We start from the raw sequence: 12020 nt of genomic DNA, 5'->3' as shown, positions 1-12020 counted from the left end.
TCATGTATACAGCTGCGTGTTGATCCTATATATCAGCAAATACATACTTCACCGCTTCAATCAAAATGATGATCTACATATTCTATATCTCTTCATTCATCATCCGATTTCCAATGTGTCGATAGTTCTGCCCTTGTCAAGAATGAATATTATGGAGCGCAATCGTACAGAATTGACGGTGAGAACTTCCTCTCCCTCTCTCCAGAACTAGGATCCCAGTCCGATTTGCTAATGCCTCTAGAATACGGATCCAGAAGAGGAGAGTTGGACTGCTGAAGATTCCGATCGAACTGCACGAGCAGGTCTATGCAGAGTTGCTGGACTCGTCGTCTTCTTCCGATCTGTGTCGTCTCCTCAGGACCTGCAGGCAGATATACGAGGAAGCTCGCAGATTCCTCTACAAACGACCGCTCACTTTCGCATCGCAGAATGCCTTTATGGACTGGGTCGACCACATCGCGGATCAGACACTGCTATGCAACGTCGACACACTCCGGCTCAAGGTCGTTGCCCCGTCGGCGCAGTCGATGGGAGAGTTTCTGGTACGCAAGTTCGACTCGGAGAATCCCCCGCGGCCAGAGGAGACACCGGAGTCAGAGGAAGCGGAACGTATCATCTCCAGACTGCGGCTTCTTCCCGGATTACGGCACTTTGCGATACTGAAGCATACCGATCGGGACGCCGAGGCGAACGATAAGATCTTCGAACCGATCTTATCTTTCATCATCAGGGGGGATAATATGCCCCTGCTGGAGAGCCTGACACTGCACAACCACAAGATCCCTCTGTCGTTTCTCCTCCCATCCTCCCATCAGAACCTGCACGCCTTGAACCTCACCGGCTTCTCCGTGACTGGCCCCGACGTTGCCCGCGAGGTGCTGCGCCGGCTGCCAAAGTTGAAGGAGCTCGTTCTCGTCGGTCCGCCTCCTGAGCTGGAGTTTCTCCAGAGGCCGGGATATCGAGGTGTGCCCGTCGTACAGTCCATAATACCCAGGGTGATAGCCTCGCTGCGTGAACTTCGCGCGCTCAGTCTGCATGAGATCCGAGATGGTAGCATGTCCTCCGCAGGAGGACGGCTCGCCTTCTTCACGGCTGAGATGCTCGATGCGGTCACGGCCACGCATCATCGTTCCCTACGGCATCTGAGCCTTCAGACGAACCAGGCCCTGGAGCAGCGGCAGCAGCAGCAGCCATTATCATCGTCGTCGTCACCGCCGTCCGAGTCCAACAATAACGATAACAGCAACAATGAAAAGCCAACGGATGTACTCAGATCCATCAAGTCCCTCCTCGGAGCTTCCCACTTCCTCAAAACCGTCTCTCTCGCCTGGTACGACCTGAACCCAACTATCCTCCACTTCTTGCCCCCATCCCTTCAGCACCTCGAAATCTCCCTGCCGGTCGGCGGCCACGACGACGACGACGACGACGGCGGCGGCGACGCCCTCATCAGCACCCTAATCAACCTGCACCGCTCAAACTGCCTCCCTCACCTCCGCTCCGTGGTGCTGAGGTATTATACCGGAAACAGCCCTGTTTCCATTGCCAAGGGGTTCATGCCCACTCCGTCCCGGGCCACGGGGCAGCCGGCAAGGCGGCCGCTGATTGAGGTGGAGGTTGGGCCGGTTGTGAGGGCAAGGTTAGAGGTGAGGAGGCGGAGGCTGGTGAGGGCGCTTGGTGGGCTGCGTGTGGATGCTTGTCGGTGGGGGTTGGGGTATGAAGATGTGTAGGTAATTAATAAGGGATATTTAGATTTTTTTTTGTCGCTTCGTGGAAGTTTTGCTTGCCTTCGCTGTTCACATTGATGGCGAGAAGACAGGCGAGAATCTAAAAATTGCTCGCTCGCTCATTATACGCTGCTCCGTTGGCAGAGGAGGGATTTGAGACTGGTGGGAAGTGGATTCTAGGTTGACGGTGCGAATCGTAAATGCTAGATTTGGCACAGTTGAAGAAACAGGTATCATTGAATATGTCTTTCACAACTCAACCTTTGAGTACGTGTTCTCTCTTATACGTCCCCACAAACAGAAAGAAATGCACTCCAATGCAAAAAGGACTGAAATATTTGATACAGCTGTCTTTTTCCACCCAGCCAGATGGAACCATCCTTGCACTCAACAAAGACTAGCTTGGGTGTGCCGCGCAACGTATTCATCAGACTTGAACACCGTACCTTGTCCAGAATCCTCCGCCTTTGCCACACACCAGTTGCTTGCAAGTGAAATTCCCCATGCTCAACCATCCTCTTTCTTAAGCCGCGACCAAATGGAATAGGCAAGATTGTCTGGCGGGGTCGTCGACTGGGAGGTATAGTAGGCAGACATCAAGGCCAAGATCCAGGCTCAAGCCTTGTCTTTACCGAAATCCAAGCCCAGAGATCAGCCCACAGGGCTTCATCTCAATGAGCTGGTACAATGAAGCACATAATCATAGAGCGTGCGTCTGCGTCCGATGACGTCGCAAACGTTACGGGGCGCCTCAGGGCAGTACCTTGACCTCTTGTATGTTGGAATCAACCTCCTCGGCACATTAGCGACGGTGTTGAAAATGGCAGACGGTGGTATATGCTGGCTGCTGGAGTCGACTGTACGAGAGAAGAGGCGAGAAAGCGTACAGAGGCGTCATTGGCGCGGAAAGCGTATCAACCACCTCCTTCCTCCCAGGCTCTTCACTCATCCGTATAGGATGCTGCACACGAGATTGACCACGAAGGTCAGCAGCCCAGTATCTAGAACCAGCGGACAGCGCAACTGTCAAAGCTTTTAAACCTTAATCCCCGCAGCTGGCTACGCCACAGCAACATCCCTTGCGCCTGCACAACCGGCAAAACAATCGGTTGGTTTGCGCGGATTGTAGTAACCTTCGTCAGTGCCATCGGCGCCATAATCCTCATCTGTATCGCTCTCTGCATCAACTTTCGCCTCTCCTTCCCTTCCTGCTCGAGGCTTGGCCGCGTCAGGCCGCTCCGGCGCTTCCGCACCTTCATCCTCGTCTTCGTCGCCGAGAACGTTTTTCTTCGCCGGTGCCGCAGGAACCGCCGGTCCCTTGACGGTTGTGAACGAGCTCTTGAATCCTCCTTTCTTGAACCCGCCGCCACCTGATGTGCCGGTCCCCGAACTGCCCTCGTTAGTGTCGATGACCCTCAACCCAGCCTCCGCATCAGCCTTCTTCTCCGCTCGTCTGGCCCTCTCTGCAGCGTTCGGATCGCGCGACAGCTGTTTCAGATCCTGCAGACGCTTGCGGTGCTGGTGGTCGTAGGAGGATATGTGTGCTTCATACTCTGGGTGGCGGAAGTAGGACTTGTTACAGAGAGTACAGGTGAAGGAGCTGAGGGCGGAGCGCGCAGAATCAGTCTAGAATGTACGACGCGTTAGTAATGGCAAGCGGCGAGGATTTGGAGATATGTACTGTACCTTTGGAGCGGGATTCGTAAAGCCACGCTAGAAAGCAGTTAGTTAGCCTTCATTCCATCAAAAACACCATGTAACTGAATATAAAGAATATGGGGCAATATTCCGAAGAACTCAAGATAGATGTGGGGGGACATACAGGAGCCATTCTCTCTAGCCGGTACGAGCCTTGCTGCTTCTGCGCGTGTGTTGAGACAGATGGTCGGTGGCAACGGACACAGTCCAAAAGCCGACAGAAAGCCCGTAATGTTGACTTGAAGCCCCAGTAAGAGAACGGAGCTTCGCCCGTCGAGACGGTAGACGATATTCTTGGTGGAGATGGACGGACAAGGACTACTCCGTATGCAGGAAGAAGCTCCGCCAGGTCGGCCGTTCTGTCGACCGTCACCGCCTTGGCCCGGGACATCGACAATGTTTCTTTACCGGCGTGTCTGCACGGAGATGGCTGAAAATCTATTCGATGATACAACCGGAGGGCCAAGTCTGCTTCCAGCCATCTTTCCCTCATCAGCTTCTCTACGCAATATATTCTGTACAACACATCCATCTATGGACAGGACTAGGATCGATCGGATGGAGTAGCCGTTAGAGATCATCCAACCCAGACCCGATGATTGGCCCGGGGTCCGGTCGGATCGTCAGATCAGATCGTGAGAAGGACAGTAGCATTCCGCCCGGCAGCCCGGACTGGAGATCATCAGGCACACAAGGGTCTTTTGGATATCCGGTTCTCGATAGTTCCAGCCCGAATCAGGCTTTGGCCGGGAAAGGAAAGATGTCATGCTTTGACGACGGTGGAACTCGTGGAGCAGACCAGTCCCGGCGCCGGGATTGGAAACCCGCCCAACGGCGCCGAGGATTGTCGGTCGGTGCCCCAACGTCCTGTATAAGACGATTGACAATCTGATAGTCCCAGTGTTTCCTTCTCTCCACGAACGCTCTCCTCACTTCCCCAGCGAGGGAATTCCGTGGCGGCCATGGACCGTCGTAAGGAAACTGGCCTGTCGGCACCGCCAGACGAGAGCGACGCCCGCTCTCTCATCTCAATGCAGGAATTAGAGCCCTCTCCCGTGGAGGAAGCGCCTCCAGACCTGAAGTCCGGCGCGTATTTTCCCAAGAGAGAAGTAGATCCTTCGTCAGAGCAAGGAGGGTTTGCTGGAAAATTCTCCTTCCTCTCGCTGGGTCTCAGCGGGCACCGGTGGGACTATTGGTGTATGTCTTCTTGAACAATGACATTGTTGATACTATAGAAAGTTCGAACAAGTCTCAGCTGACATCCTGAACCTGCTGTAGTATCCACCCTCCAGAAATACTCTACGTATCCGCCGACGCTATTCTTCGTCCTGCACATCGCCAACACCTCGCTCATCCCGCTTGCAACCCGCACCGTGCCCGCCAGTGAACCCTACCTTCTTCTCACCAGACCGATATACCAGGCCCCGTCCCTTGAACATGTTGTCCTGACCGTCCCCATTATCACCCACGTCGTCAGCGGAATCACCCTCCGAAGCATCCGTGGCAGACGGCGGGCACGGCTCTACGGCGCGGAGACCAGAGCGCAGAGATACCTTCTCAAATCCTGGCCCAAACCAAGCGTGCAGGCGAGACTCGGGTATGCGCTCCTACCGCTGCTGGGGGTACATGTTCTGGTCAACCGGCTGGTGCCGCTGGCGGTGGAGGGCGGGTCCTCCGGCGTCGGACTGGGGTACGTTGCCCACGGGTTCGCCCGCAGTCCGGCATTCTGGAATCTGTATTATATCGTCTTCGTCGCGGCGGGAGTGTGGCACATCGTGGGCGGATGGGCCACGTGGATGGGGTGGAGGGTCACCACCGCCCGGCACACCCGAGGGGAATCGGGGAGTATCCATGGAGGCTACCTGGGCTACATGGAGAGCCCGGAGCAGACCAAACGGAAGAATAGGATGTGGCGGATCGTTCACGGCATCGCCGCCGTGGGCACGGCCATCTGGCTCGCGGGGGCTCTGGGTGTCGTCGGACGCGGAGGACCGGGTTCAGGTTGGGAGGCGAAGAACTGGGATGCGTTGTACAGAAGCGTCCCGGTTATCAGCGGCTGGCTATGATATGAATGCCTTATGTCTTTACGCTGGGGTCTAACGGAGCCTCTATATACTATCATGCTCATAGATGTGACTAGTAGCTAATCTGTATGTACTGTACGGTGTACTTAATGAAAACGAAACCTTCTGACTTCTCGATACTCTACCACTGTAAGGATAATAACTAAAGGGAAATCAACATTCAGGACGCGTTTAGATCCCATTGTCGGGGTTTATATACATGCTGCAGGACCATGCAGTCTCGTCCGGTCGGATCGCAGCTCCGCGCCGATCTGGTTCGTGCGCCGAAATTTTCCAGAGAACGAAGAGCTCCGCGCAGCGCCTGAACGACCTCTTTCTTCTCCTCGCGTCGCAGACCTGGCCGGAGACATGGTCTCTGTCCCAACCCGAGCGGAACAACATTGATCTCGAGAGAGCCGATGCTTTTGGCTCGACCGTCTTCCGTCTCCAGTTTGACCGCGCGATGGGCGACCAGCACGCCGCTTCGGTCTGTCCCGCCTAGCCTCCACCGCTGCCCGGCACCTCAACCCCGCGACGGACGGTTCGCAGGGTCTTGTTATTATTCTTATTTACTTCTCCAGATCAGAAGACCGGCGACGAGCACTTCCGCTCCAAGACCGGCAACCATGGCGACTCTCTCTACCCCTCCGGCGTCTGGCCAGATCGTGCAGCATGACGGCAAAGAGTATGAGACCGTGAAGGAAGGCCTCGCGTACATCCTGTACCCACGTTCGGAGGATAAAGTGAGGGATCCGAAAAAGCCCAAAAGCGAGGAGAAGCCGCAGTCCGTCTTCTACAATCCCATTCAGCAGTTCAACCGTGACCTGAGCGTTCTGGCCATCAGGGCCTATGGAGAACATTTGCTGGCCGTCAAAAAGCAAAAGGCAGAGAAAAGGAGGCAGATTGCGGTAGCCAAGGGGAAGAAACGGAAGAGGGGCAATGAGGATGGCGTCGAGATGGATGCAGCAGCACCTTCTGGCGGCAACGTTGAGGGGAACAATGTGACGACCGACAGTACCACCACCACTGCTCCTGCTGACCCGTTGGCCGCAGAATCCTCGGCTGTTGCTGCGGAGCAGCAGAAGACCCCTCCGTCCTTTACGATCCTGGATGCGCTGTCGGCGACGGGTCTCCGTGCATTGCGCTACGCAAAGGAGATACCATTCGCTACTCGTATCGTCGCGAACGACCTGTCCCCTTCCGCCATTGAGTCAATGAAGATGAACATTGAATATAACGGCTTGGACAAGGTTGTGCAGCCGAACAACGGTGACGCATGCGCGTATATGTACAGCCTCCTCGGTCCGCAGAAACCGAGTAGCAATGGAACGTATTTTGGGAAGTTCGACGTCATTGATCTAGATCCTTACGGCACGGCTGCTCCGTTTATGGATGCCGCAGTTCAGGCTGTGAGCGATGGGGGTCTCCTCTGTGTCACTTGTACGGACGCTGGTGTTTTCGCGTCGACTGGGTACCCGGAGAAAGCATATGCGCTTTACGGCGGCGTGTCCGTCAAGGGTTCCCACTCTCACGAAGCCGGGCTCCGTCTCATCATCCATGGGCTCGCTACTTCCGCTGCCAAATATGGTCTCGCAATTGAGCCATTGCTTTCTCTTTCCATTGACTTTTACGCGCGAGTTTTTGTTCGGGTCCATAAATCGCCCGCGGAGGTCAAGTTCATATCGGGAAACACGATGTTGGTGTATAACTGTGACAATGGCTGCGGAGCGTGGACCACGCAGCCCCTCACGCACACCAGGCAGAAGTTGGGCAAGAATGGCGAGCCATTCTATCACTACGGCCTTGCACAAGGCCCCGTCGCTGGGCCGAATTGCGAGCACTGCGGCTTCAAAACGCATATAGGCGGCCCCATGTGGGGTGGCCCGCTGCACAATCCCCATTTCATCCAAAAGATTCTGGATATGCTGCCCGGGGCAGACAGGGATATATATCAAACCGTTGACCGCATCGAAGGCATGTTGACTACGGCTCTGGAGGAGGATCTTGACCTGGGCGCGCCCTCCAAGGAAGCGACTCCCGAACCCGGTGCTGCTACGACGGGTGAAGTGGCACCGGCACAGCCGTCTGCAATTATCCCCCGCGTAGACCCGGCTCTGCGTGACCATCATCCATTCTTTTTTACCCTCAGCGCCCTCGCCAAGGTGCTCCACACGCAGACGATGCCCATCGACGCATTCCGCGGAGCCCTCCGACATCTTGGTTACCGTTCCACGCGTAGCCACACCAAGCCCAACACCATCCGCACGGACGCCCCCTGGGACGTCATCTGGGAGATCATGCGGGAGTGGGTAAGGCAGAAGTCACCCATCAAGGAGGACGCCCTGAAGCCCGGGAGCGCAGGCGCAGCAATCATGAAGAAGAGCAGAGAGAACCTGAAGAAGCTCGGCGAGGAGAATGAATGGCTCTCCTCGCTCAAGAAGGAGATCATGGCTGCTGTCGAGAGCGGTAAGGACGTCAGCGACCTGACGACCAAGATAGAGGCGGCCCTGTACCGCTCGGGATCGAGGCAAGCGCTGGGTAAAGATACAACAACAACGGCGGTGGCGGCGGCGGCGGAACCGCAGCAGCCGCAGGATCAGGCTGAGCAGCAGCAACAGAAGGAAAAGGAAAACGGTGCTCCCCGCGCGGAGGGAGCGCAAGTTTCGGCAGCGGAAAGACCCCACCCCAGCACACTGGATATCGTGTTCGACGAGGCTCTCGGCAGGGAGGCCGCGGCGGCTCATACGAAGAAGAGGCTTGTGCGTTATCAGATGAATCCAAGGGCGAATTGGGGCCCGTTGAGTCGGGCATCGGGTCCTTCGAGGTAGAGAAGAGGGGGAGGAGAAAAGCTAAAAGAAAATCAGCACTGTTACAAGTAGGAAATTCAACCTTTTTCTGGAAAACCCTCTCAAAGGTGGCCCTTCGCAAAGTTGGTGTTAGAGGGTCTAGAGTAATGCTTTTTTTTCTGCCCCCGGATCCAGGATAAGTGCTGTGTATATTGTATGTATTATAATAGTACCTAGACTTAGTCTTGGAGACCAACCTTGTTGGTTTTCAACACTTCCCTTTCCACGGTAGCTGAAGCCCCAGGAGTCTATACTATACCTCTGGGATGTAAGGTTCTTTAAACCCACAAGGGTATATCTGGAGAATAGACAGTCAAAAAGGTGAAATGCTATATTATATTATATTATATTTATAACAAGACTTCTTTGCTCCTCATACCTAGGTCCTAGGTGTATATAGTATAATACTGTATACACCCCGAAAGCGTATATATATATATACATGTACACTATCTATCAATCAATACGTTACATCGATCTACAGTAGTTAGTGTCAGCCAGTCTGCACATAGGGAGAGGTTAGAAATATAGGAAATTGAATTAAATCTATGCATACATCAAGATTCCAATTTCTAGTAGCATCCTTATATATGCATATACATATATTTCATTTAACTTGCTCAAAAAGCAAGAAAAGACAAGAAAGCAAGAAGGTTGTGCGAGAAGAGGAGAGATCAAGAATGAATGATCAATAATAGGCGTGAATGTAACTCACTTGTATTATGTATAAAAGGATTTGCATTCTCATGGAGTCTGGTGTCTGCCTTTGCTGGATGTTCATGTTGATCAGAATTTCTGCAGGATAGAAATCAGAAACCAGCTGAGATAGATGGATCATGGATTGGTTCGGTCATTCCATTATTTCTTCTATGCGGAGAGGACGTTGTTGCTGTTGTCCCTAGGTTGCTGACAATGTTGCCCCCCCCCCGAAAGAAGCACCTACTACAGATATATAGCACTTGAAACAAAAGTATGTATTTATACGTTTACATACCATCTATGTACATACAGCAGAGTCAAGTTATACATACAAAATTCTATCAAGCTGTCACACCATGTTCAGTTGCGTATTCGACTTAGAATCAGCGTGTGTTAGAAACTTGGGATCATCTTCCAATGAGCTCCTCATGAGGGGCATCTCAGCTCCTTCGATGTCCTTGCGTCTCCAGGAACGTGGAACTGTAGTAAACGAGGAAACTGGTTTCATGATCCGCGTCTTATGTCCTGTCCACCATGTCCATCCGATCCAGTAGATCCCGCCGGATGCCAGGACGGCCAGGCCTGTTGCGGGATAAGCAAAGTATGGGAAAGAATTATCACCTTTGCCTCCCACTGGGCTGATCCACGGCAGAATAAGGAGGACGCAGTTTGCCACGAGAGAGACCAAGACATAGACGGTGCGAGCTTTGTAGTGTGCCGACGAGGACGAAACCCAGTATCCAGTGGGTGAACGGTGCAGGTAGAGCAGACCCGCAGCAATAGCAACACTGATCACACTGACTGGATAGCCCCCGATGTCGACAAGAAATGCGTATATTTCCCCAGGCGGGACCAGAATCACGATGACAGAGACCAGCCAGTGGAGAAACAAACCAGCAACAGGTGGCTTGGTCTTAGCAGCCTCTTGACCAACATTCCACAAGGAGGGAAAGGGTAGAAGCCCATCTTTCCCCAGTTCCTCATTAACATGTGCTTGTGCAAAGGACGTAGCAGCAATATTACCGTAAGCACTGAGAATAACCAAGAGAGGTAGTATCCGTTCACCAAAGACGGGGCCAAACAGGTTGCGGAAGAAATGGGCCCCGACAATCACGCCCGACTTTTTGAAATCTTCCCTCTCGACAACAAGGAAGTATGAAATATTTACTAGAATGTATCCAGCAGAAACGAGGGAGAGGGCAACGGGGGCTGCTATTCGAAGAGTCCTGGTCGGATCGCGCACCTCAGATAATACTTGATTAGCTGTGCTGTATCCGCGGAAACAGTAAAGAACCTTCAACAGGGCTGTAGCATAGTTGTAAGGCTGAGTAGACGAGCCCGACCAGATATTAGAAAAGTTCCGCTGGGCAGTCGTCTCCGATATTAAGCGATCAGATTCGCCGTGGTTCTCAAGTTGCCGCCTGTAGTCTTTGCCCATGAATATGCTGGTAATCCCTAGAACGACGACAAGAACCATGATGAGCATCTTGGTAATGCCAAGGAAATTGATCGTCTTCATGCCAATTCTGGGCACTCGAGCGTGAATAAAACACGATAGGGTGATGGCAGCAATTGCAACAGAACGGGCGTTCCAACCGTTAGGAATCCCGCCCGCAATGTACACGGCGTACTCGCCCAGGATGATGCAATTGGGCGCACTGAATCCCAGAAGCACAACGTATGCCATAAACATGCAGCTTGCAAGGAGATGCGGTCTGCGGTAGACTTGCTCCAAGTACACCCTTTCGCCGCCCGATCGCGGAATTGCTGTACCCAGGTCGAGATAAACAGCTAGACCACAGAACGAAATCAGGGCCCCCAAAACCCACATCAGGATGGACATGCCGATTGAACCAACCCCAACAAAAATGGACGCTGGCACTGAGTACACGCTCACGCCAACCATTTTGCCGATAATGATATTGATAGCCGAAAAAGTGCTTAGTCGCGTCTTATCCTCCTCAACGCAAGATGTGCAGCATGGTTCGGTTGCGAGGAGACATGGCGTGAGCGGTACATTAGCCCAAGTGCGTTCATCCCAAGGGTTCTTCCGAGTATCAAGTTGGCCTCGCTCATTTACATTATATGTCGTTGAAGGGGAAAGTGCTTGCTTGACATCGGAACCAAGGCCATGCCTCACCGTCGGGACAGAGGTCGACTGCGAGTAGCCGGGCTCTGTCGGGCTCACTTCATTTCGTCTCTGTATTCGTGGAGTTACCGGAGATCGACAGATGACCTCGCTGAAGGTGGCTGAATGCGGAGGGAAGGCTGCCGTCGATAGACTATCGCCGTTAAACGTCCGAGATGTACGCGGAATGTTATGCATGAGGGTTCAACCAGCCCCTGGGGCTAATGAAATACGCCGTAGGCAAAGATGATTGGGTTTCCCGCTAAGCCACGAACCGCCGTCAGTCAAGAGGGACTCTAGAAAGAGGTTGCTGGTGTTCACAGACACGGGACCTTGTACAATCACTGGAGAAGCCGCATGTAACGAGCCGAATGAAGCCAACAGGTTCCCGAAACCCAAGACTTGCGCAGATTTGAGAAGGAAAACGACGAGTAGATAAGAGCGCGGAACGTCTCAGCCGGATATATAATATAACAATAATAAAGCTTTTCCAGACTCCTTTGCAAGGACTAAGAGAAGCGGTCTTGTCAAGCCAAAACACCGGCCAAACACCGGCCAAACACCAGACCACAGGCGCTGCAATAATAGCCGGTCGCTGAATTGCCTGGAAGTTGAGCTGATGCATGCATGCATGCAATCGAAGGAATCGAAACTTCGTAACAAGCTTGACCTCGTGGCGCTGCGACAGTGAGAGTGCAGCCGCTTGGTAATTTGGAAGGCTCAGATCGACAGTGCCTATTGACACAGAGATCGCATCGACATCTCTCTCATTCGTCGGCAGCAGCCCAGGATGGCCGACTGATGCGAGATAAGCAAATGCAACAGAGTCGGTGGTTCCGGGGCCATCTTGCAGGAGATC

General features: G+C 53.3%; 5 protein-coding genes across 5 annotated transcripts; 3 read left to right on the top strand and 2 right to left on the bottom strand.

Annotated features, from left to right (window-relative positions):
• Nucleotides 1–437: 437 nt before the first annotated feature.
• On the top strand, nt 438–1730 carry VTN00DRAFT_2889 (uncharacterized protein; the record flags this gene model as incomplete). Its single annotated transcript, XM_069429144.1, has 1 exon — nt 438–1730. The coding sequence occupies one exon, from the start codon at nt 438–440 to the stop codon at nt 1728–1730; it is 1293 nt and encodes a 430-aa protein (XP_069283301.1).
• Nucleotides 1731–2786: 1056 nt separating this feature from the next.
• Nucleotides 2787–3816, bottom strand: VTN00DRAFT_2888 (uncharacterized protein; the record flags this gene model as incomplete). The annotated part of the gene is made up of 3 exons (XM_069429143.1): nt 2787–3353; nt 3414–3440; nt 3550–3816. The coding sequence occupies 3 exons, from the start codon at nt 3814–3816 to the stop codon at nt 2787–2789; spliced, it is 861 nt and encodes a 286-aa protein (XP_069283300.1).
• A 571-nt stretch (nt 3817–4387) lies between these two features.
• On the top strand, nt 4388–5491 carry VTN00DRAFT_2887 (uncharacterized protein; the record flags this gene model as incomplete). The annotated part of the gene is made up of 2 exons (XM_069429142.1): nt 4388–4622; nt 4704–5491. The coding sequence occupies 2 exons, from the start codon at nt 4388–4390 to the stop codon at nt 5489–5491; spliced, it is 1023 nt and encodes a 340-aa protein (XP_069283299.1).
• A 623-nt stretch (nt 5492–6114) lies between these two features.
• On the top strand, nt 6115–8316 carry VTN00DRAFT_2886 (uncharacterized protein; the record flags this gene model as incomplete). The annotated part of the gene is made up of 1 exon (XM_069429141.1): nt 6115–8316. The coding sequence occupies one exon, from the start codon at nt 6115–6117 to the stop codon at nt 8314–8316; it is 2202 nt and encodes a 733-aa protein (XP_069283298.1).
• A 478-nt stretch (nt 8317–8794) lies between these two features.
• VTN00DRAFT_2885 (uncharacterized protein) lies at nt 8795–11359 on the bottom strand (the record flags this gene model as incomplete). Its single annotated transcript, XM_069429140.1, has 2 exons — nt 8795–8812; nt 9389–11359. 2 exons carry the CDS (start codon nt 11357–11359, stop codon nt 8795–8797), a joined length of 1989 nt encoding a protein of 662 aa, XP_069283297.1.
• Nucleotides 11360–12020: the final 661 nt, after the last annotated feature.

The sequence above is a fragment of the Thermoascus crustaceus genome (genome assembly GCF_041956765.1).
Source record: "Thermoascus crustaceus strain CBS 181.67 unplaced genomic scaffold VTN00scaffold_11, whole genome shotgun sequence".
Taxonomy (NCBI): domain Eukaryota; kingdom Fungi; phylum Ascomycota; class Eurotiomycetes; order Eurotiales; family Thermoascaceae; genus Thermoascus; species Thermoascus crustaceus.
The sequence above is the reverse complement of the archived record's forward strand: the minus strand, read 5'-3'. Positions and strand labels throughout refer to the sequence as shown.